This window comes from Dama dama, chromosome 13 (assembly GCF_033118175.1).
Source record: "Dama dama isolate Ldn47 chromosome 13, ASM3311817v1, whole genome shotgun sequence".
Lineage (NCBI taxonomy): Eukaryota > Metazoa > Chordata > Mammalia > Artiodactyla > Cervidae > Dama > Dama dama.
The window spans coordinates 65,470,202-65,496,563 of NC_083693.1; the positions used below are offsets into that span (position 1 = coordinate 65,470,202).

The following is a 26,362-nucleotide window of genomic DNA, read 5'->3' on the forward strand; positions in this document are numbered from 1 at the left end:
CTGTCGTCTACACTCATACACCTCGGCTGCCCAGCTACAGGTGAACTGTGTTTTGGTCTGAAGTCAGCCTTTCTGCATGTGGTTTCAGTTCCATCTCTCTTACTTACTCAAGAATGGAGGCCCAGAAATTCTCCCCTCTTGCTCTTCCCTTAGTTTTTTCTAAGATACGTTTGACTTGAGATACAAACGTCATCTCATCTATCTCTCTTAAGAAAAATTCATGATTCCAATTCTCCCAATTGTTATTTCATTTTGCTTTCTCCCTTTTAGCAAAACTTTCCCCCCTTTTTAACTGATGTAAAATTGATACACAATATTATATTCATTTCAGGTGTACAACATAGCAATTTGACATTTACATAGTACGTTACAGTGATCACCATGATAAGTTTAGTTACCATCTGTCACCATTTACAGTAAAACAATATTGTTGACTATATTCCCTATTCTGTATATTATTGTGTGACTCGTTTTATCACTGAAGCCTGTGCCTCTTAATCCTGTTTACTTATTTTGTGCATACCTCCATCCCCCTCCTCTCTGGCAACCACCAGTTTGTTCCCTGTATCTGTGAACCTGCTTCTGTTTTATTTGTTCATTTGTTTTGTTTTTAAGAATCCACCTATAGGTGAAATCATATAATATTTGTTTTTCTCTGTCTGGTTTACTTCACTTAGCATAATACTCTCTGAGTCAGTGTGAGTGAAAGTTGCTCAGTTGTGTCCAACTCTTTGCAACCCCATGGACTGTAGCCCTCCAGGCTTCTCTGTCCATGGAATTCTTCAGGCAAGAATACTGGAGTGGGTTGCCGTTTGTTTCTCCAGGGGATCTTCCCCACCCAGGGATTGAACCCCAGTGTCCTGCATTGCAGGCAGATTCTTTACCATCTGAGCTCCCAGGGAAGTCCCTTAATACCCTCTAGGTTTTAGCAATACTTTTAAAGGAGATATCTATAATATCACTATCTCCAGTTTCATTCCTATGAAGCGTCCAGAGTTCACTCAAATGTCACTTGTCAAGGTCACCTGTGGCTTCCACTGTTAAATTCAATGGTCAGTTCTTAGGTATTATCTTCTGACTCAGTAGTTCACAAAGTTTCTCACTTTCATTTCACTTGGCTTCTGGGATACACATTCTCTTGGTTTTCTGCATATTCAATGGTCATTCCTTCTCAATCTGTTTTTTCGATTCCCCCTTATCACCCTAATGAGGGAATTGCCTAGGGTCTTTGTCCTTGGTCCTTTTCTCAGTTCTGCCTACACTGGTATTGGTGATCTCATCTAGTGGTGGCAATCTAATCTAGTCTTATGGTTTTCCATATTTTCTGTATGCTGAGGCAACTCCATTAGGTACCTGCTCCTGGAATAATGCTGCATAACAAATATTCATACTAATACCAGCAACATTTAACAATAAGCATTTCTTCAATTCAAGGGCTATTGATTATCTGTGGATCAGCTAACCTAAGCTGGACTGGGTGGCCAGCCTCCTCCTGGTACCCTTGAAGGCTGGAAATATTTTTTTTATGGTAATGGAAGAGGCTTGAGAGCAAGCCCAATTGCATAAGAGCTCTCTAAACCTTTGGTTGTATTATCCCTGCACACATTCCATGAGTCAAAGCAAATCACCTGGAATGGACCAAAGTCAAGAAGAGAAATATATTCTGCCTCTTCAATGGGAGGAACTTCTAAGTTACAGGGCAGAGGTCATTGACTCAGAGAGGAGTAAAGAATTGGGGCCGTATCTGCCAAATATTGCATGAGACATACTCATACTCAAAAAATGATCTGTTGTTTATCTAAAATTAAAATTTAACTGGGTGTCCTCTCTTATCTGGCCACTTTAATCTACCTTGTAAAATCTACCCAGAATCTGGTCCTTTCTCACTGTCTCCGGTGCTTCCACCTTGGTCTGAACCATTAACATTTCTTATCAGGATCAACTGCTATAGCTTCCTAGCTGGGCTCCTGCCTTCTTCCCTTTTGCCTTCGTATCTTCTCAGCATAGCAACCACAGTGATCTTAAAAACATGAAATCTCATGTTTTTACTCTGTTTTTACCGAATAAAAAGTAAATTTCTTACCTTTACTCTGCTTAAATTCCTCCATTGACTCTCATTTCTATCATATTAAAAATTCAGGTCCTTTATATGGCTGGAATCGTGTGTGTCTTAATTCTCATTAGTTCTCTGACTTCATTTTTCAATTAATTAGTTCTCTGACTTCATTTTTGCATGATTCTCTCCATATTTCTTCTATTCAGCCCCAGTGGCTCCTGCCATTTATTGAACATTCCTTTTATTTTCCTATCTTGAGGCTTTTACACTGGCTGATCTCTCAGCCTGAAACTGTCTTCCCTAGATACCCGAAAATGCCTGGCTCTTTCTCTCATTTTGCTTAATTCTCTGATCAAGCATCAGGTTCCCAATGAGGCCTGGACCATGCCCTTCCATCCCTACCTGGCATCTTAGAATCACTTTCTCTTCTGCAAAGACTTACTCTCCTAACATATAATAATTTATTTACTTTTATATATGTTAATTATTGTCTGTTTTCCCCACTAAAATGAAAGAAAGTTCCAAAGGCAAGGAATTTTCTATGGTTTGTTCTTTGTTTATATCCCAAGTGCCTAGTAGAGAGTTGGCAAATATTTGATGAATGAATGAATCAATAATAATGATATTTTATTCACATCAGTATGAAAAATTGAATAGAAAAATTTTCAGCTAAGTGTATAGCTCTATTCAAATATTTTTTGTCGAATTATATATAGATGGAAGGCTTCATAAAAGCCTTAAGAGGACTGATTTTCGGTCAGTCCCATAATGATTTAAGACTGAGCAAAAATTTCCTGGCTCAAAGAATCTTCATACACTAATGATTATTAATAACTCTTACAGTAATGATACTTCTTTGAAATTAAAGATACCAATGATTTTAATAAGCATATCCAAACTCTAAAAGTCTCAATAATATATCAAAGAATTCTTGCTTTTAAGTTTTCTCATTCTGCATCACTGGTAAGGTTATTATGCCGTGTGTGTGTGTGCTCAATTGTGTCCAACTCTTTGCAACCCCATGGACTGTAGCCTGCCAGGCTCCTCTGTGCATGGAATTTTTCAGGTGAGAATACTGGAGGGGGGTTGCCATTTCCTTCTCCAGGGGATCTTCCTGATTCAGGGATCGAACCCGTATCTCTTGCATCTTCTGCATCAGCAGGCATATTCTTAACCCCTGTGCCACCTGGGAAGCTACTCTTACTATTATTATTTATGGCATTCTAGCAGCAAATATAGAGACAAATAAGAGTAAGAGATGTAATTGTGTTTGTTTTTAACTAGTGGTTTGTGGAGAATACCTAGGAGAAAAACAATAACCTAATCTTCAATATCTTAATGACTAAGGAATTTAAAATGAATAGTAATTTTATACTTTATATGGGAGAGTTTGGGAAACATTGTAACAATTATACTTTTTTGTTATCAAGAAATTTCTTATCTGACAATCATATCTATTCAGAAAGACCTCTGAGAATGAAAAATAGATGTTCCCAAATCAATTTAAAAGCTTTTCTCCTCAGCCCCAACCTAGGATGTATTTTACTTTCATTTCCGACAGTTTAATAATCACCCAATCGAACAGTGTCTGGATGCTTACATTGTATGTGCGCGTGAATGTATGGTGACTTGCTCTGGGGCAAGAACAAACAATTGGTAATATATTGCAGAGGAGACAGTTGTCATGAAGCTTATGAATTTGAGGTCTTTTAGGGTGGACGTGTTGTAATCATGGAAACCCTAGTGGTAATTCCAGACTGCCCATTGAGTTCAATATATAGAGAGTATTGCTTAAGATGGCAAGGAGGCTTATAAAGAATTTTAGCGGTTTGCTGTCATAAACTATTGAACTTTTAAAAAACTTTAAAGAGTCATCTTCACCTAGAATAATGTGGGACAGCTTGTTTCTCATTATGCACAGATGAAAAAGACAGTATTATTTTGCAGAAAATATTTCAGCTTAGATACTTTTGTCAATAGCAGAAACAAATGATGCAGTCTGTTTCTTGCTCAACTAATAAAATAGAATATAATAAAATTTTATTTTCTAACAAAATAGAAAAATCTGAGCTACTAGTAAGTAATTATTCTGACTTAGATACAGTCTCTGCTCTTAAATTACTTATGGTTTAGCAGAGGTTCAGTTCAGTTTAGTCAGTTCAGTCGCTCAGTCATGTCCAACTCTTTGTGGCCCCATGAATTGCCGCACACCAGGCCTCCCTGTCCATCACCAACTCCTGGAGTTTACTCAAACTCATGTCCATCGAATTGGTGATGCCATCCAGCCATCTCATCCTCTGTCGTCCCCTTCTCCTCCTGCCCCCAATCCCTCCCAGCATCAGGGTCTTTTCCAGTGAGTCATATCTTTGTATGAGGTGGCCAAGGTATTGGAGTTTCAGCTTCAGCATCAGTCCTTCCAATGAACACCCAGGATTGATCTCCTTTAGGATGGACTGGTTGGATTTCCTTGCAGTCTAAGGGACTCTCAAGAGTCTTCTCCAACACCACAGTTCAAAAGCATCAGTTTTTCAGCGCTCAGCTTTCTTCACAGTCCAACTCTCACATCCATACATGACCACTGGAAAAACCATAGCCTTGATTAGACTGACCTTTGTTGGCAAAGTAATGTCTCTGCTTTTTAATATGCTATCTAGGTTGGTCATCACTTTCCTTCCAAGGAGTAAGTGTCTTTTAATTTCACGGCTGCAATCACCATCTGCAGTGATTTTGGAGCCCAAAAGAATAAAGTCTGACACTATTTCCACTGTTTCCCCATCTATTTCCCATGAATTGATGGGACCAGATGCCATGATTTTAGTTTTCTGAATGTTGAACTTTAAGCCAACTTTTTCACTCTCCTCTTTCATTTTCATCAAGAGGCTTTTAGGCTTTTTAGTTCCTCTTCACTTTCTGCCATAAGGGTGGTGTCATCTGCATATCTGAGGTTATTGATATTTCTCCCGGCAATCTTGATTCCAGCTTGTGCTTCTTCCAGCCCAGCGTTTCTCATGATGTACTCTGCATATAAGTGAAATAAGCGGGGTGACAATACACAGCCTTGACGTCCTCCTTTTCCTATTTGGAACCCGTCTGTTGTTCCATCTCCAGTTCTAACTGTTGCTTCCTGACCTGCATACAGGTTTCTCAAGAGGCAGGTCAGGTGGTCTGGTATTCTAATCACTTTCAGAATTTTCCACAGTTTATTGTGGTCCACACAGTCAAGGCTTTGGCATAGTCAATAAAGCAGAAATAGATGTTTTTCTGGAACTCTCTTGCTTTCTCGATGATCCAGCAGATGTTGGCAATTTGATCTCTGGTTCCTCTGCCTTTTCTAAAACCAGCTTGAACATCTGGATGTTCTCGGTTCACGTATTGCTAAAGCCTGGCTTGGAGAACTTTAAGCATTATTTTACCAGCGTGTGAGATGAGTGCAATTGTGTGATAGTTTGAGCATTCTTTGGGATTGCCTTTCTTTGGGATTGGAAAGAAAACTGACCTTTTCCAGTCCTGTGGCCACTGTTGAGTTTTCCAAATTTGCTGGCATATTGAGTGCAGCACTTTCACAGCATCATCTTTCAAGATTTGAAATAGCTCAACTGGAATTCCATCACCTCCACTAGCTTTGTTCGTAGTGATGCTTTCTAAGGCCCATTTGACTTCACATTCCAGGATGTCTGACTCTAGGTGAGTGATCACACCATTGTGATTATCTGGGTTGTGAAGATCTTTTTTGTACAGTTCTTCTGTGTATTCTTGCCACCTCTTCTTAATATCTTCTGCTTCTGTTAGGTCCATACCATTTCTGTCCTTTATTGACCCATCTTTGCATGCTTCCCCAATGGCTCAGTGGGTAAAGAATATGCCTGCAATGCAGGAAACACAGGAGACATGGGTTCGATCCCTGGGTCGGGAAGATCCCTTGGAGAAGGAAACCCACTCTGGTATGCTGGCCTGGAAAATCCTATGGACAGAGGAGCCTGACAGGCTACAGTCCATGGAATTGCAAAGAATTGGACACGACTGAGCAGCTAGCAGATGTTATGGACAGGTAAATAGACACTTGCATTTTAGTGTGTTAATTTTGGTAAAGGTTAGGACAGGGTACTCTGGGATTACATACACATGATCCAGTTTTTTGTTTGAATGTGGGTGTGGGGATCCTGCTTGCCCTTTTGGAGGAGGAATTATCTGTACAAATTGAGATGTAAGTGATAGACAAAGGTGAAGTGGTAACATGAAACAGGTGGATTACCTGTAAGTGTCTTTGGGATTTGTATGAAAAGATATCCAGTTCTTGAAAGGTGCGGGAATATGTGATGTGAGCGTGCCAAGCCCTAGCTTTGTAACTGTGCTGTTGTTAATCTCTGAGAGGCATATAGACACATGCAGAGTGTAATGTGGAAGCAACTCTCCGTGGAACTTTGAAGTCAGTGTGTATGAGGTTCCAGTAAAGTCATTAGTAGGGCCAGAAAGTGTGTAATGATTTCAATGGGAGTATTGGGCAAGGGGGGAGAATATACGGAAAAGTTTCCCAAACTTGCTTTTAGTCAGTGTCCTGAATCCTAAATAATATTTGTGTTGGTAGATCCTGCTACTAAAGGACTTTCAACTTTGGAAATGCCGCGAGAATCCTCGTCTGCCCCTACACTGGACGCGGGTGTGCCAGAGACGAGCAGCCATTCCTCAATATCAAGTAAGGTTTCCTTTGATGATCGTTTCACCTGTCCATTGACTGTAGAACATTATCTGCTGCCTTGTTTTCAGTTTCACAGTCTTGGTATTGTTTTTTTCTTTAACGTTTGTGTTAGCTTCCTAGGTAATGCTATGTTGTGTGTTCTCAGAGACTATGAGATAGAGGTCCACTTTTGTCAGCATCTCAAGTGTTTGATAAATCAGTATGGTTAATGATAGGCCAAGAATCCTAATTTGTTATGGAATAATCACTGCATTTCATAATTCAGTAAAATAAGTATTATGTATGACTGGATTAAACACAAGACGTGGAACTGGTTTTGGGACAAGTGAAAAACACCGTCTGTGACAGAATTTTTACATGAAGCACCTTTGTTTAATTTGAATCACCTCCATCATTGACAAAAATTTTCTCTAAGTTGTCATCAAATAAATGTATCAGATATATCATGATTCCAAAGTTATTTCTGAATGTAGCCCTCTAGGATCAAAAAATTAAATTGGCATGAAACTTTACTGGATCTATAGGAGGCAACTATTTTGAAACTGCCCTGTGTTGTTGGGTCCTAGATTTTCCCCATGAGGAGCTTGCATTCTACTGAGGTTTGAAAATAAGGGTGTCCACCTGGCTCAGTGGAGTCAATTAAGAGATTTTAGTATGGGAAATTCTCAGAGATACAAAGATACAAACAGACCTGTAATTTCCGCAGACCCTTGTCACATGTGCTGGTATATTTTGTGTTCCATGTGGATGCTGCCTCAAGGCTAGTGAATTTTCATTTGACCATCTTTTGAAGTAAAGATGATCTTGAAAAACAGATAAAGATCTTAACTTAAATGTTGGACTGGTAGTACGGAACAACATCACCTTCATCATTCATTTATTCATGCTTTCATTCATTCAGCAACTATTTATTAAGAGTTTGCTGAGTGCCAGGCATGATGCTTGGCACTGATGATCAAAGGTGAATAAATAAGATATAACCTGTTCTTCAAGCATTTACAGACATAAATAGCAATAATAGCTACCAATTACCATGTTCCAGGCACTGTGCTAAATGGTTTATACACATTGTTAGTCTATTAAGTCCTCCCTTCGGTACTGTATGACAGATAGTATTGACCCAATTTTATAGACTAGGAAACAGAGGTTCAGAGAGGCTAAGTGACTTGTCTAAATTTGCACAGCTATTAAGTGATATAGGAATTGATGCTAGGTCTGTTTGATTTTTCATGGTATTTTTTAGTATGGAACACAGCTTAGAGCTTCCCCGGTGGCTTAGTAGGTAAAGAATCCGTCTGCAGTGCAGGAGACCTGGTTTTCCCTGCGTTGGGAAGATCCCCTGGAGAAGGAAATGGCAACTCACTCCAGTATTCTTGCCTGGGAAATCCTATGGACAGAGGAGCCTGGCGGGCTACAGTCCATGGGGTTGTAAAGAGTTGGACACAACTTAGCAACTAAACTTAGCGACTAACCACTGCCTTAGAATAATTTAAATTCAGTTATAATGGAGATTATAAAAATTCTAAGAAAATGTTTCAAGTAACATTCATTTTCCCTTTTGATAGCAAAGACGAATGGCTCATTCTGAACCTAATTGTTCTTATTTATCACACACACAAAAAATATGCTTTAAAGCATGATAAAATACCCATTTTTAAGTCCACATACTAAAATCATGAAAATGTATCTTCTCTTCCTAATTTGCAAGAGTCATCTAAAAAGAGATAGTGAATTACATAGTTAGAATTCCAGGTTGAGTACGATTGAGTCAGGATGACTAACTCAGTTTGACTTCAGTGCTAGCTAAATGTATCACAAAATAAATGTGTCAGATAAATCATGACCCAAAATCATGATTGAATCCAGCCGTTTGGGATTTAGCATAATGCATCATTAGATTTCCGCCTTTCTCCTCTTCTCCATTAAAAGCATGTATTGGATACACACCAGCTTTTGATGGTGTGTTCTTAGAGGACAATGCCAGCTGCTTTATACACTGTGCTAAACATTAAGAGTTTTTACTCTCAGGGAATTCTTCTGTCTTTAAAAACAACAGATAATTGGAGAAATTATTCTATCACTAGAGGTTTTTAATCTTTCTTTGATTTTGTCTGATAGATGCTAATTTTTAAGTTTGGTAGATCTTCTCAAAGATTTCCACTTTTGAATTTTACATGAAATTTGTTAAATTTTCTGAAAGATTGCTGCCTTTGAATTTTACCCAAAGCTGCACTTTCAAGTGAATCATGAAGCTGTAAAATTTACCAGTCAACCCCAAGAATCAGATTTTTCATATTACTTTGCATAGCCATTTCCATGAATTCAGTTAACATGGAGTCCAAGACTCAAGAATTCCCATCACACCCCTCTCTTTTGCTGTTTGTCAGCTGATTATTTTGTAGCTAAACATGCCATAGCCACCATGAATGAAGCAGCATGTTAATTACGTTAAAAATAATGTCATGATTGAGTTCACATCACTCCAAGTTGCTGTCTTGGTACCATGACTATGAAATTTGTATATAACATGTCAGGCTTTCTAAGGGCCATACAGACTTAGTGGTTTCTACCATCCTCTTCTAGACCGTATAAATTTTAGAGCTTCAGTTTCTGAATTTGTCCTTATAAGAAAGTAAATAACCCCAAATTCTCAAATATCTAGTTGTTTGGGATCATGCAGAAAAGGCCTGTCAGATATGCCCTTCCTTTCTCACTGGGTTGGTGACAGGTATTGGTGGGACCACTTGGAGAGGAAAAGAAGGGTAGGAGACAAATTGCTTTCTCACTCAGCAGTCTATTGGCAGAAGGGCTTTTCACTGTTTTTTTGGTTTGAAAATGCTTAATGTACTTGACATATCAATCATGGGATATCTGTCAATGCCTAATTGCAAGATAAAAATGTTACCACTATTTCCTTTAAAACAAAGACGTGTACTACAATATGCTCGTGGAATGTTATTTGATTCACATTTTTCAAACAGTAAGCAGAGGCTTATATAGAGATTGAAAACAGCATTGATTTTGGAGTCAACACGTTTTGATTTTATGACCACTTCATTAACTCGTTGGTTCCAAGTAACAATTTCATTTGCTTCAATTTCCCTCTAAAAATTGGGTTTGATGTGTGTCATCCTACTCCAAAATACACACACACACACACACACACACACACACACACACACACACACACACACACACACACACTCTCTCACACAGGACCTCAGGAGGATATCAGGAGACTGAAACCATGTATGCACAAGCTCCATTAAAGAAAGTTAAGCTATAAATTATTTACAGAAGTAGTAGTATCTATCTTGAGCCTTTTGAGGAACAAGAAAGAGTGTATAAATGAAGAAGTAAATGAAAAGATTATACTGTTGTAACTGGGGTAAATATTTACAGGCTACAGATGAGTGCTCATAGCCACTCTTTCTTCCTTTATTGAGTAAAGAAAGGCACCAAGAATAGCATAGTGCCTTAGTTTTTCATCTGAACAGAAGCATACAACTTACTAAATGATTATAAATAGCGGATGAAGGTTCAATTAAGATTCTGTATGGCTGTGTAGAGCCTTTGTGTGCTGTGCATATTTATTCCCCTTAGTAATCATTTCCTAATTTCCTCCATATAGCTCAGTATAGGCAGATGAAAAGGGGATCCCTGGGAGCTCTGACAATGAGCCAGTTAATGAAGCGACAGCTGGAACATCAGTCTAGCGCCCCCCATAACATCAGCAACTGGGACACTGGTGGGTCAAGCTTTTCTTCTTGTTTTACCTCTCAGATTAGGGAATGCCACTTTCTCTGTGTCCCCTCTGCTTCCTTGGGAAGGAATAGACTTTATCTTGTATTCTGTGGTTCAAACATTTTTTTTTTTAAAACCTAAGGTAATTAATAAGTCTATTTAAACTTTCTGAGTGTTTGAGAGCCACAGGTTCTTCCATCTAAGCTGGTCCAACTCTTTTATTTTTTTCCTCTAAGACTCAGATTCCAGATAATTTTAGGCCATTTCTGTGGGGGTTAAATGATGTAAATGCATAAAGGAGGGTATGGAACTATGATTTCATGTTGCAAATTAGAAAACAAAACACCAGATGATCAATATTCTCTGTTTTATAAGTGATGATGTATCAAAAATAAGGGACTAATGATAGTGATGATGACAGTCATAACCAATGTCAGCTTGGTGACGTCATGATCTGCGGGCAGGCCTGGGAATATGAGCTCTGTGTTTTAGTTAGCAGGGTCACCAGGTTGCAGCTACACACCCTCATGCTCATACGATGGAACTGCCTCTAACCTCAATTTTAAAGTGAGAATTGATTGCCATGACATGTCTATTTTAAACATGATCACCCTGCATTTTCTAAACCTTATTACCACGTTCTGCACATGTACTCCTTCCTCGAGCCGGTAGTACTGATGCAATTTTGCTCTTTTGAGTGCGTGCCTTTCCCTTTTTTCTTATTTTAATTAAATGGGTCATTTGATTACAAGATTATATTTGTGAAAGCTTATCACAAGATGCACACACTATGAAAATATCAGGATTTACTAGTGTGATATGCTCTGGGGGCCAACACTTGGATAGGACTATTTTCAAATCTTGGTTAGTACTGTCTGGCTACAGTTATGTGAAATTATTTTAATAGCCTTCCTTATGACCAGGAATTGCAATGTCCGCAAGACCAAAATATTAAGTTCTGTTAATTTCTCGTAGCCATAATATCTACATAGATTTCATCTTATTTTCCCTCACTATTCTTTTAAAAAAAAAGAAAAAAGAGAACTAATCTAGATAACTAACTCTTACACACCATACCCAATCCTATACTTAACAGATAATTTCAACTCTCCTGGTCTTTTTAAGGTTCTTAACATTTGAAAGGTATAGTGTTTTATCTTCCTTTTAGTGATGAGTGGTAGTGAATAATGAAATGACCAAAAGCCAGTGGGTTAAGGGTGACAAGGAGAAAGACACTGAATAACCAGCTTTGGGAGTTCACTGGGTTTGGGTGAAGCTTTTTTGTTCACACCAGAGGGGACCTTGTTTCTCTCTTCACTGAGCTGATGCTATGTCAGGAACTGACAATGGAAATATTTGTTCGGCTCATTCTCTGATAACTAAACCCCTATCTTTTGATCGGTGCACCCGAGGCCCTGGAGATTTTTGTTTTTATTATGCTACTACTCTTCTCTGTAACAAGCTCAGCCTGAGCTAACCATTGTAGATTCTGACTACAATTACAACCTGGAGTGGTCGACTCTGTAAAGTTATAAAAAGGCAAATAGATATAAAATTCTCTTCCAAATTTTAATCTAGAAAAAAATCTACATGATGCCAAATAACCCATTTAACTGAATTTTTCACTTTTCAACCAAACTGCAGCCTTGTTCATATCATTCTGATTTCTCATTTAATACTTGCCATTGACATGCTGTCTGAATTTCTTTCCTCTGAGTTTTCCTGGGCTTGTTTTCCATCCTCCAAGTTGATTCGCTAATCACCAAGTCCTCCTGGAGCTTCATCTCAGTATTCTCGCTTTTATTAGTATCATAAAAAGTTCCCCCCGAATCCAAGACCAGAGGAGAGTCGATGAGTGTGGAGCTTCATGTTAGGTGGCATGTCACTGTATACCACATACAGTGTCATGTTGATTCAGTGACCTGCTAGTCTCCAAAAAAACACATCTGGTCCTGCAGACACACTGAGAAAGGCAGCCTAAAGCCTGGTCATGATCAACTTACAGCAGCATGCACCTGCTCGTTCACAGAGTACTTGCCACGTCTCCACCCTTGCACATCTGATGGCTTGCTTCTTTGCCTCATCTTTCACCTGAAACAAATGTTCCTGGAGTGCTGCTCCTCCATCTGCCCCTGTCCCCTTATTCCTGTTCCTCAGCCCTCAGTCAGACGCCTCTCATTTCCTTGCTACCAGTTCCACATGTTTTCTGGATGATCTATCTGGACATTGCCGCAAATGATCACCTGTGTTTTTATTGATTTGCATAAAACATTTTTTTCATGGCTGTGACATTGGCCTTTCATTTTTTTCTTTCATTTCACATCAAGAGATGTGGGACTTGAGCTTTTTGGGAGTGGAGATTAGAGAATCTAGACTTTGGGGGGATGGTTTCAGATGCTCTCCTGCTTTCAGCTGCATTTCATGCACCTGAATGGCAGGTTTATAGAGAAAGCCCAGGCAACCCTATGCTAAATTCTAGAATGTTTCCTATAAATGTTAATAAGCAACACTATCAATCACCAAAGATGGCCCCGAGAGATTATTGGTTAAATTCTTTGTACTGTGAATTGTGTGCAGTAGACCACACTGAAGACTGAAATGTTCTATTTATCCACAGAACAGATACAGCCCGGGAAACGCCAGTGTAATGTGCCAATGTGCCTAAATCCTGACCTGGAGGGACAGCCGTTGAGAATGAGAGGTGAGCTGTGTCACAAATCTGACTATAAGAGTGAAAGGAACTGTGTATGTCAATCATCTAGTCACCCAGCAGGGGCTGAAATCTCTTATTCAGAGGACTCAACCTTTGCTCAAATTCTTCCACGACTTAGAAGTGAGTGTATGACATATGACATCCCATCTTTGAACATGACTGACAAAAATCTCTTCTTGACAGTGAAGTTTTAAACCTTGGGGCCACACAAAGCAAGTCTAGATTTTCTCATTTAACTTTTTAGACGTTTAAAGAAAGCCACCAGTTGCTTATTTCCTCAGTCTTTTCTGGACCACACAGCCCTGGGTCCTTTGGTGTTCCTCCTAATACCTATCAGTTTTCCACAGTATCCCGTATCTACTTCTCTGAGCATGTTCATCTTATCTGTGTTCCTTCTAGATTATTGAGATCATAGATGGACAGCTTCTTTTCAGCTATCTGAAACTGAGCAAAATGAACACTTGACTTTGTGCTGATTAGAGGAGCAAGCTGAGAATAAGTCTATGCTAAGATAATCAGAATATTTAAAACAATTTTTTTGGCCATGCTGCGAGGCATGTGGGATCTTAGTTCCCTGACCAGGGATCGAACCTGTACTCCCTGTACTGGAAGCATGGCATCTTAACCACTAGATTGCCAGAGAAGTCTAGAATATGTATTTTTAAAATTCATCTTATGTCTAGTTAATTGTTACTTTTGTTCTTTTTTCTTTAAATTTAGAAGGCAGGTTAACCTATCATTGGTGAAAACCAGAAAGCAAAAAAGAATTATGACCACATATTTTAACTAGTCCCATAAATCAAGCAGGCCTATTGTTTTGGACCATATCACTTCTGAGTCTCCTTAGGAATGAATGAGGAGACACTTAACTCCGGCTTTGGCTAAGATTTATTTGGCAATGAGTAGCAGTCGTATCCCCTGTATCCAACAAGATAAGACTTCTCATTCATGGGCCTAGGGAAACCTTTTTAAAAAATTTTTTTAATTGGTGGAAAATTGCTTTACCATGTCGTGTTGGTTTCTGCCATACAACAACATGAATCACTCATAAATATGTGTGTTTGTGTGTGTGTGTATATATATATATATATATATATCCCCTTCTTCTTGAGTCTCCCTTCCCTCCCCTCATCCCACCTCTCCAGGTCATCACAGAGCACCAGGCTAGGCTCCCTGTGTTATATAGCAAGTTTCTACTAGCTATCTATTTACACGTGATAGTGTGAATATGTCAATGCCACTTTCTCAGTTCATCCCACCCTCACCTTCTCCTTCTGGGTCCACAAGTCTGTTCTCTCCCAGGTTCACCAGTACCATTTTTCTAGATCTGATATATATGCATTAGTATTTGATACGTGTTTTTCTCTTTCTGACTTACTTCATTCTGTATAAGAGGCTCTAGGTTCATCCTTTTCACTATGACTGACTCAAATTTGTTCTTTTTTATGGCTGAGTAATATCCCATAATATATATGTGTCACATCTTCTTTATCCCTTCATCTGTCAGTGGACATCTAGGCTGCTTCCATGTCCTGGTTATTGTAAATGTTGCTGCAATGAACATTGGGGTACATGTGTCTTTTAGAATTGTGATTTTCTTAGGGTATATGCCCAGTAGTGGGATTGCTGGGTCATATGGTAGATTTATTCCTGTTTTTTTTTTTTTTAAGGAATCTCCATACTGTTTTCCGTAATGGGAGAAAATAATTGCAAATGAAGCAACTGACAAAGGATTAATCTCTAATATATACAAACAGCTCATACAGCTCAATATCAGAAATAATCTGATAAAAAAATGGGCAGAAGACCCACACAGACATTTCTCCAAACATGACATCCAGCTGGCCAATAGACACATAAAAAATGCTCCATGTCACTATTTATTAAAAAAATGCAAATCAAAACTACAATGAGGTATTGCTTTACACCAGTCAGAATGGTAATCGAAAAAATCTACGAATAATAAATGCTGGAGAGGATGTGGAGAAAAGGGAAAGCTTTTATGAGCAGAAGCCAGGGATGTCGAACAAACTCTGGTGCTTGGCCATGATCTAGGGACTCAGTCAGTAGAAGCAAAAGTGGAATGAGGTAATGAGAACAGAGACAGAAAGTCTGTTTCTTGGCGAACTGAAAAATCCACTGGTAACTAGGGGACTGAGGTGTGCATGTACACTTTGAGACACACCAACACCTTTATACTTTCTCCAAGACTCCCAAAGGGACTTTTGTCAAAATGTCCAACTTTGAAGCTAGGCTTTGGAGGAGGTCTCCTCTCTCTCTCTTTTTTTTTTTTTTTTTTTTGAGGTCTTTTTTAAATGTTTTCTTCATTATGGTAAAAGTCACATAATATAAAACATACTATTTTAACCATATTTAACTGCATAGCTCAGTGGCACTGCTTACATTCACATTGTTGTGCAGCCCTCACTATCATCCATCTCCTAAAATGAGACTCTTTCCCCATTAAACACTAACTCTCCATGCCTCTACCCCCAACCCTGGCCCCTGGCATCTACTAATGTACTTTCTGACTCTATGAACTTGACTATTCTAGGTATCCCATATAAGTAGAACCAAATGGTACTTGTCTGCCCCTAGTGTATATTGGAATGCATTTTTAATACATGACCTACAAACATATAGTAGGAGGTTTCCTTTTCATTCAAGTTTCTAAGAACCTTCTATGTCTGTTCCCTAATTCCATGTAGAGTACACTTTGGACATTCCGTAGATGAACAGTAGTGGTAGTATCAGAAGTGTTGCTAACAACTGGGGATAATGCAATTTTTAATAATGCAGAGTTTGTTGTGACTTGTTTATAACAAAAGGAAGCTGAGCTCAATGGCTTCCTTTTTGCATTGCCCACCTGCAAATATTACTCTTTGCTGCCTTACCATAAGCAGTATTTAGAAATCCACTGATTCAGCTAATGTTGCCCTATAGGGGTCAATATCTCATAAACTATCTGCTTTTATAAATGACTGTCATAAATATTGCATTGTACATTCTGTGTTGTCATGTGGAAAAATAAATTCACGATGCTACTGTCAAAAATATCTATTCCTCGGCATTTATATTGGGTAATGATTGGTTTGAAACCTCCTAAATGACTTTGCTTCCCTCTCTTTTTTTGACTTGCATTGTGATTTCTGTGTAAGTAATAGTCATTGGCAAGAATCTTCTAAAACCCTTGACTCAGAGTTGCTGGTTTTTGTTTTTTTTAAATCAATTTCTTACATTTCTAGTAAGACTGCATATATATCATCATGTATCTTGTGGGCTGAGTTTTCCCACTTTTAGCATAGGCATTTTGGCACCTGGTAGATGTGGAGTGTCAATGTTCAAGAAATGTGAAGTACTGGATTTGAACCTTCTGTGTTTTGGTTTCTTGAAGCATTCAGGCATTTGGTTTCTTCAAGCATTTCTTGAAGCATTGGTTTCTTCATTCTATTTACCTAACTGTTTTAATAATCAATCACATCTTCTTTTATCTTGGCCCAGTTCTTGCCTTTTCGATTATTAATCAATTTATACGTTTGCTTGTAATAACTATGTTGCTTTCACTCAAAGCATCATCCTTGTGAAAAAATTGAAGACCTTTGTTAATGATACAATTGGGTACACTTAGCAAAGTCTGTTAGATCAGAGATAGCTGATAAATACAGTAGCAAAATTCAGATTCCATTTTGGATCTTCAGAAGTGACATATTTTCAGATAATTTCCTTTGCCATTGGGATCCAAAGGTCTCCTTATGAACAGATTTTGTAGCCTTTGATCAGACGAGGGAGTCTGTATGAAGCATCTTGACTCTTCAAAGGCTTTGATATTATTTTTTTTCTCCCTCAGGTTGAATAACCTTGCCCACTTGGTAAAGTTTCCAAAAGTTTTTATGATGATTCCTTTAGATAACAGTTCTCTGAATGATTTGTTGTTGTTGTTCAGTTGCCCAGTTGTGTCCGACCCTTTATGACCCCATGGACTGCAGCACACCAGGCTCCTCTGTCCATGGATTCTCCAGGAAAGAATACTGGAGTGGATTGCCATTTCCTCCTCCAGGGATCTTCCTGCCCCAGGGATCAAACCCACATCTCTTATGTCTCCTGCATTGGCAGGCGGGTTCTTTACCACTAGCACCACCTGGGAAGCCCTTAAAATGATAGAAGCCGAAACAAATCACAGTCTTTCTTGAATGTGTTTCACTCTTGATGGTTTTTCACAATGAAATTGGGCTGTGCCTGTCACATCCTGTGAAGGGGGTCTTGGCAGGATTTCTAAGAGGAGAATAGGGCTTTTCCAGGCTCTGAGCAACAGGCATTTATTCACCAGTTGTCTCTTTACTATTTATCCAGGGGCCACGAAATCCAGCCTGCTGTCAGCACCCAGCATCGTGAGTATGTTTGTGCCTGCACCTGAAGAATTCACAGACGAGCAGCCGACGGTGATGACAGACAAGTAAACTCACAGTTATTTTCTTCACTGTTTACAGAATTACAGGGTTGGCTCTCCATGGGTGTGAGAAAATATCAGAGGAGCATGCTATGCTTTTAAGTCATGATTTGTTCTTCAAATGGTTGTAGCCGTGAGTGTTGTTATTTTAGAAATGCAGTATTGTATGAGCAGTTTTTGTTTATGCCAAGGCATTTTTCTTTTTTTTTTCATTTGGGTTTATGCAAATGATGTCCACTTACTGATCATTCCTAGCAACAACTTCACATCAATAAAATCCCCCAACCAGAGATTCTAAATTGTTAGGATGGGACTGAGTTTGAGGCTTGATTCTTTTTCCCATCCTGCTGGCAAGATCCGTTCTCTGAATCTCAGATTGGCTATGTTGCCTCTTGTTTGTCTGCCTTCAGTATCCCCAGATTTCTTGCAAAATCCAAATGCTTTTAGCTGATTATAAAAGGCCCTCCAGGTTGTGAAAGTATGGACTTAACTACTCCTCTCCAGGACCTCTTTCTCTCCACAAATTCATAGGTGCCCTTCTCTCCGCCTGGTGAACTCCTGCTCATGCATCAAAATCCAGCTTAAGGCCAAGTTTCTCTGATTTCACAAGGCAGAATGCATCATGCCATTCTCCAAGTTTCCATAGTATTTGATGCATCTCTCTAGTCTACCACTTGGCACACTATTTTAATTGTGTAGTTGTTTATACACACATGTTTTGTAACAGATTGTGAGTTCCTTAGGACTCACAAGGAACTCCTTAGGGCTTGGACTCCTTCCTCTGTATTTTGTAGTCTGAGATCCCTGTACCTTGCCTGGCACGTAAATGCTCTTCAGTAAGTATGATAAAGAATAAGACTTGTAGGATTTCAAGCTTGGAGAGGTCTCTCTTGGGCTGAGGAGGCTTCCTGGTAAAGGTGAGCCAAGTGACAAAATGAGTAAGTTTGTGACAAAAAGGGAGGAAGGTGAGGCTGGAGTGGGTGGCATGAGGATCCTTGCAGCTGGCCACAGCCGGCCGTCATTACTGTGGAAGGGAAGGGCCTATCTTGAACAGCTGCCTTAGAATGTCCACATGGGGAGCATCTACTTGCTTGTGAAGGGCTCTTCTTAGCTCCTTCTTTGGTATAATTTCCTCATTTTTGTGTCCTCCTCCAAGTCTCAATCTTTCCTAATTGTCTTCCCAGTTACCTTTGTCAGGGGAACTCGATTCATTAGGTTCCATAACAGCTTATGGAAAAACCCGAACAAACTTTTGGGCCAGTCTGATATCTATTTTTTAGTTACAAAAGTGAACTTTGTATTTTTAAAAAGTCAATTTGTAAGGAATGATATCTATACACACACACACATGCACACACATATTTTAGAAAGTTTTCGGATAGAAAGTCACGGTAGCAATTGTAGTTCTGCTCCCTTTGCTTTTCCTAGTAGACTTCCCTTCACTTTATAAAGCTGCCCAGCTGCAGCTGAAAAAAAGAGCTCTGCTTTCATTGAGATGAAACTGACTGAACCTACCTTAGGTACCGTGAAGAGCAACAAGTTTGAAGTTCCTTAAGAGCAAGGGCCATTGTGTTTTTATAGACTATACTCAGTAGGTGGTAAGTTCATAAAACTGATCTGAGTGAGGTTTTCTATAGGGTTCTATTGACTTTTCTTTTTCTCACAAATAGGACATTTTTAGATCTGAAAGTTTAGGAAGGCTTCCCTTTGTGTCTAGACATTTTTCACTTCTAATTTCAACCAATGGAAAAAAAATCTGTTTATTGATTATCTCTGGCAATAATTTCACATACATAAAATCCCTCAACCAGAAACCTCAAATTATTAGTCCAATTGGTGCTTCTTGTAAAAGGGATCAATAATGCTTGTATAGACCAGATAGCTATGAGTTGAAAGACCGTTTTCAGTGATCAGTGGAAGCTTCCTGGTCTCTTCTGTGTGTGCTATTTCTGTGTCTAAGGTGAGACTAGTGTTCGAGTGTCTTATTTATTATTAAAAAGGGACCACTGACCTCCTTTTGGGGATTTTTCCAACTCTCACCAAAAAAAAAAAAAAAAAAAGGTATATGCACTTATATCTTGAAACCATTGTCAGCTCTCATGGAAAGCATTCCTCCGTTTTCTTTGCAGATGCCATGACTGTGGGGCCATTCTTGAAGAGTACGATGAGGAAACCCTGGGGCTGGCCATTGTGGTCCTCTCCACGTTCATCCACTTAAGCCCAGACTTGGCAGCCCCCTTGTTGCTGGACATCATGCAGTCTGTGGGAAGGTGAATGTCAGCTTCTGTTTTGACTGGTAGGAAGGAGCCTTACTCAGTCTATTTCCTGGAATAAAAACCGTGAGTTCAAGGTGAAACAGTTTGTAAGCTTACAGATGCTTAATATCTGTGGGATCAACTCAGACTTAATTTCACAAACTGAATGGACCAAATTTTTGGTTGAGTTCTACAGCCATGTAGGGTCACAAGTCACCATGTCAGAGCTAGAGGAAATGGCACTGAGAAAACCCTGCTGGTTCGTTGTTCCCTGTTACTCTGTGAGCCAATGTGTGTTACAGCGCTCAGAACTGTGCGTTCTTCACACTAAACACTGCAACTTTTAGATATTATTACCTCTCTTTGTCTGTTTTAAGATGGATTCTCTAGGCTCTTTGTAGTCTGGGGGTGGCTCACTTCATTATGCAGCTTGGGGCACTGTCATATGAAGGGATAAATGAAACTATAGCAGTTTTATACTTCTGACTCAGAAAAAGGAAGGAGGCACACATTTGGGGAATAGAGCCTTCAGCCTGACTGATTAAAACTTAGCTGCTCAGAGAATTTTCATGTTAAGAAAATTCCATTTAGTACATAGGACATTAGAAGAAAAGTGCTGTATTTCATGGACATAAGTAGAGTTCAAATTCAGTAACAAATTGTAGTTCTAGCATAGACAACGTACAGGAGAGGACTGCATTAGATTCCACATGAATGGTACTGGGGCTTCCTCGGTAGTTCAGCAGTAAAAACATCTGCCTGCAAGGCAAGAGATGTGGCAGGAGTCATGGGTTCAATCCCTGGGTTGGAAGATCCCCTGGAAAAGGAAATGGTAACCCACTCCAGTGTTCTTGCCTGGAAAATCCCATGGACAGAGAAGCCTTTTGGGCTGTAGTCCATGGGGTTGAAAAGAGTCAGCCATGAATTAGTGACTAAACAACAACAACAACAAAGGAATCTTGTGTCCAGTCTGTGCTGGCAGAGAGCTCGGTCTTTAGGCTGCAGGCATTACACCGAGCTCCTGCCTGTAAGTGCTTGGTGGCTTAGCTGTTGAAGAGGACTGTGTTGTGTGGAGAAAGTGAGTAGCCATAAAAGATGGAACACCATTAAGAGCTGTGATGAGTGTGTGTGCTGAGTGCTGTGGGAGTTCAGGATGGAAATGACTTCTTAGGGAAACGTCTCTGTGAAGGAGGTTGGAGAAAAACTGAGTTCTACAGATTCCTGGTATTTTTTTTTAAATAAAAACTTTAAAAAATGTATTTATTTATTGGCTGTTCTGGGTCTTTGTTGCTGCATGCGGGCTTTCTCTAGTTGCAGTGTGAGGGTTTCTCATTGTGTTGGCTTCTCTGGTTGCGGAGCACAGAACTCTAGGGCAGAGGCTCAGTAGTTGTGGTACATGGGTGGAGTTGCCCCACAGCAGGTGGTTATATTCCTGGACCAGCAATTGAACCCATGTCTCCTGCATTGCAAGACAGACTCTCAACTACTGGACCACAAGGGAAGCCTCAAATTCCTGGTATTTGATGGAGGAAAGAGAATAGATATCAATGGAGCTAAAATTTAATCTTTTCAATGAAAAAAATAAAAGATGATTTCACATTAAAGGCAAACAGGGCAGCATTAAAATCCCCTTCGATGTGTATATTTTGTGCTGTGCTTAGTCACTCAGTTGTGTCCAACTCTTTGCAACCCCATGGACTATAACCCACCAGGCTCCTCTGCCATGGGGATTCTCTAGGCAAGAATAGTGGAGTGGGTTGCGATGCCCTCCTCCAGGGGACCTTCCCAGCCCAGGAACTGAACCATGAGCTACCAGGGAAGCCCAAGAATACTGGAGTGGGTAGCCTGTCCCTTCTCCAGGGGATCTTCCCAACCCAGGGATCGAACCAGGGTCTCCTGCATTGCAGCGGATTCTTTACTAGCTAAGCTACCAGGGAATACCTTAGGAGTATATAATCAGAGATGGTGTAACTATTCCACCTCTAATACTTAGAAATAGCCAATGTGTAAAGTAAGTGATGAACACAGAGAGATAAGAAAAGATGAATTATTTCATTTAAGCCCTTGATTTTAACTTAATCATAATAAACAAGGAATAAATGTTATACCAGCTATGAGCAAGGTTTGTGAAATTGGAAGTTTTTATTAATGCAAGGTCATAATTCCAATTATTAATACTTTTCAGTTTTAGAACAGACAGAATTATTGCTCTGGTCTTCTACTATCTCCTTGAAATAGCTGATCTGTTCTAATAGATACATAGAGGGGTTTTCATTTTGTTTTTGTTTGTTTTAACATAAGAGAATGAACCATGTTCAAGCATCGCCAACTGTTAGGATGGAAACACATGAACTTTGAAGAAAAGAAAACAGTGCAGATATATTTTTAGATACTTATGTGTACAAATGGTGGTCCAGTGGTTAATCATCCACTTCACTGCAAGGGGCATGTCTTCCATCCCTGTTTGGGGAACTAAGATCCCACATGCTTCAAGGCACAGCCAAAAACACCCCCCCGCCAAAACAAAAAAATTAAATCTCTACCTTCTTTGGACAGACAAGCAAGAGACAGGGAGAGCATTAAAGCAAGCTGCCATGATTCTTAGCAGCTAGAACTACCGATAAAGCAAATTGAGTAGTCACCTGGTTTAGGGTTTCCTAGCATGCCTCAATTCCGAATGAGGTAATGTGGATTTATGAACACTTAATTTATATATTCTAGTCCCACAGGAACTATTTCCAGCATGTTTTAAGAGTGTGTATGTTCAGCACATCCCTTTTATCACACAAGACTTTCTATATGATTTCATTTTTTTGCTCTCTACTTCAGTTCAGTCCAGTCACTCAGTCGTGTCCGACTCTTTGTGACCCCATGAATTGCAGCTCGCTAGGCCTCCCTGTCCATCACCAACTCCCGGAGTTTACTCAAACTCGTGTCTATTGAGTTGGTGATGCCATCCAACCATCTCATCCTCTGTCGTCCCCTTCTCCTCCTGCCCCCAATCCCTCCCAGCATTAGGGTCTTTTCCAATGAGTCAACTCTTCGCTTGAGGTGGCCAAAGTATTGGAGTTTCAGCTCTCTACTTAGATCCCTCTTAATCTACTCACCCCTTTTTCTAGATGCAGCCTTCAAGATCACATTGACTGCACCCTTCTTTACTATTTATTTCATTTGCCAGTGCTTACCTCTTCACTGTAATGTCATTAGTATGAAAGAGCCAACTGGGAATCGTGTCTGGTATTACTGGTGCTGGACCCTCTGTTCCTTTCCAAATGCAGTCTGGATTTGATCCACTGTTGTGGTCTTAAATAAATAAAATTTTAGCATTCTCTGTGTTTATTTCTCCAATATCTTACTGATCAAGACATGTTTTTACTAAACCCATCAATTTAGTACACTCTTTTCTTTCTATACATCTAGAGTATTTCCATTTATAAAGAACCATATAATTGGGACTTTCCAGGTGGTGCTAGTGGTAAAGAATCCATCTGCCAATACAGGAGACATAAAAGACTCAGGTTTGATCCCTGGGTGGGGAAGATCCTCTGGTGGAGGGCATGGCCACCCACTCCAGTATTCCTCCCTGGAGAATCCCATGGACAGAGGCAGGCTACAGTCTGTAGGGTCATGAAGAGTCAGACATGGCTGAAGCAACTTAGCATGCACATATTGACTACTTAACCTAAAAAATTTCTCTTCCCAACATGTCATTTCAACTTAACAATTAGCTGACAAATGCCTTTATTACACATTTTACTATCTTCTAGAGGTTTTTACAGCTTGTGGCTTATTTGTGGTTAGGTTTCAGAAGTTGTATACAAAGAAATGAATTTTTAAAATTAATTTTTATTGGAGAATAGTTGCTTTACAATGTTGAGTTCGTTTCTGCTGTATAGCAAAGTGAATCAGTTATACAAAGAAATGAATTTTGAGTCGAGTTAAAATGGGGATAGGGCTTCTGTCATAGCTCATTTGGTAAAGAAAGCCTGCAATGCAGGAGACCTCAGTTCAATTCATGGGTCGGGAAGATCCACTACAGAAAGGATAGGCTACCCGTTCCCGTATTCTTGTGCTTTCCTTGTGGCTCAGCGGGTGAAGAATTTGCCTGCAATGCGGGAGACCTGGGTTCAATACCTGGGTTGGGAAGATCCCCTGGGGAAGGGAAAGGCTACCCACTCCAGTATTCTGGCCTGGAGAATTCCATGGACTGTATAATCCTTGGGGTCACAAAGAGTGGGACACGACTGAGCGACTTTCACTTTCAGTATAGGGATGGACTAGGTTCAAATGCTGTTCTGACATCTGTTAGATTTGGTTGCAAAGGCCATGCTTGTAGATTGGCTGGGTGATAGTCAACTAACTCAACTGTATGCCACAGAAATATCTAATTTGATGCAGAAAGCAGAGTTCAGAAACTGGATTAAGTTGAACCTGGAGACTGACCCCTGAGTGGGTCTTCTGTCCCTGCTCAAGGGAATTGTCAATGGTTTCACATGTCCTCCATCTAAATGGCAGCTGCAGTGGGGCATACAGTTCTCTTGTATTTCATCATGAAAGCTTGACACTCAAGTGACTGTTTACTTTATTTCCTAGATTGGCCTCCAGCATGACTTTTTCTAATCAAGCAGAAAGGTAAGCTCCTTAAGTGAGTCAAAACTCACTTTCTTTTTGTCCCTTGTGCATGTTCATCCATTTCTAAAGCACAAGTGTGTTTACCATGAGATTAATATTGTTATGTTCAGTTGCAACTCCAGAGACCACACATTCATTTTGTGTTCACACCTGCATTTATTCACTCATTTTAATCAACAAATACTTTTAAGTCCACTCCATATCAGGCAGCATGCTGGATACTTAGGTTTCCAATGGGGGCAAAACTGACATGATTCCTGCCTTCGAGGGGCTTAAAGTCTATCTGGGAGGCAAACATGAATTAAATATTTGCGTGAGTTTGCGATAGTAAACTGCTAAATGCTGTGAACAGAAAGAATATTAAGACTTGTATGTGCCTGTGTGCATGCGTGCTAAGTTGCTTCAGTCGCGTCCAGCTCTTTGCAACCCTATATCCATAAGGCAGCCCACCAGGCTCCTGGGTCCATGGGATTCTCCAGGCAAGAATACTGGAGTGAGTTGCCACGCCCTCCTCCAGGGGATCTTCCCACCCAGGGATCAAACCTGCATCCTTTATATCACATCTCCTGAATTGGCAGGCAGGTTCTTTAACACTAAAAGTGAAGTGAAAGTGAAAGTTGCTCAGTCATGTCCAGCTCTTTGCAACTCCATGGACTATGCAGTCCATGGAATTCTCCAGGCCAGAATAATGGAGTCGGTAGCCTATCCCTTCTCCAGCAGATCTTCTTGACCCAGGGATTGAACTGGGGTCTCCGGCATTGCAAGTGGATTCTTTACCAGCTGAGCTACCAGGGGAGCCCGAATTCTTTACCACTAGTGCCACCTATTCAGCAACTATTTATGGAGTGACTGCTAGCAACTGAGGATGCCCTAGTGAACAAAAGAGCAAATCCTGGCTCTCAAGAAACTTAGAGTCTAGTTGAGGAGGCAGACAATGAGCTAATTAACAAAAAAAGGAAAACTGATAATTTAATATCATTTAGTACTAAATTCTATGAAAAATAATCAAGAAAGCCCAGGAGATAGAGAGGGGTGGAGGTGGTATTTTAGCTATAGTAGCTTTTCTGAGCAAATGATATTTAAACAAAACATGAGACAGTAGGAGAGTGTACCACACAGCAATTTATAGAAAGAATGTTCCTGGTGGAGGAAGCAGCAATGCATACACCCACATAACCCAAGGGCTTCCCAGGTAGCTCAGTGGTAAAGAATCTGCCAGCCAATGCAGGCAATTCAGGGGACGCATTTTTGATCCCTGGGTTGGGAAGATCCCCTGGAGTAGGAGATGGTAACCCCACTCCAGTATTCTTGCCTGGAGAATCCCATAGACAGAGGAACCTGGCAAGCTACAGTCCATGGGGTTGCAAAGAGCTGGACACGACTTAGCGACTAAACAACAGCAAAATTTCCATGTTCTTGGTCTTTTTCACTGATCCATATGTTACGCTGTCACCACACTGTTGGTTACTGGAGCTGTAGAGTAAGTCGTGAAGTCAGATAGTATGAATCTTCCAACTTTGGTCGTCCTTTTCAAGAAGATTAGTTTGGATATTTTAGATTTTTTACGTTTCCATATAACCTTTAGAATAAGCTTTTCAATCTGGGGAGAAAAAGCCTGCTAGGATGTATTCAAACTATAAGTCAATCTGGGGATAAATGACACTATAAAAATATTGTCTTTTAATTCATAAACATAATGTATACTCTCATTTCCTTTAGTCTTTGTTTCTCTCAGCAGTGTTTTGTGGCTTTCACTGTAGAGATCTTGCATAACTTCTGTTAAATTTACTACCAGAAATTTTGTTTTTTTAAAGCCAGT

The 26,362-nt window shown here is 39.9% G+C and overlaps 1 protein-coding gene across 2 annotated transcripts in view; it reads left to right on the top strand.

Annotated features, from left to right (window-relative positions):
* Positions 1 to 26,362, top strand: part of UNC79 (unc-79 homolog, NALCN channel complex subunit) — a 212,596-nt gene that overhangs the window by 132,764 nt on the left and 53,470 nt on the right. For both annotated transcript variants that reach the window (XM_061159335.1, XM_061159336.1), the window contains 6 exons: positions 6,642 to 6,749; positions 10,384 to 10,500; positions 13,114 to 13,197; positions 17,560 to 17,662; positions 19,786 to 19,926; positions 24,505 to 24,543. In XM_061159335.1, coding sequence (XP_061015318.1) covers positions 6,642 to 6,749; positions 10,384 to 10,500; positions 13,114 to 13,197; positions 17,560 to 17,662; positions 19,786 to 19,926; positions 24,505 to 24,543 — 592 coding nt within the window. The remainder of the gene's footprint in view (positions 1 to 6,641; positions 6,750 to 10,383; positions 10,501 to 13,113; positions 13,198 to 17,559; positions 17,663 to 19,785; positions 19,927 to 24,504; positions 24,544 to 26,362) is intronic.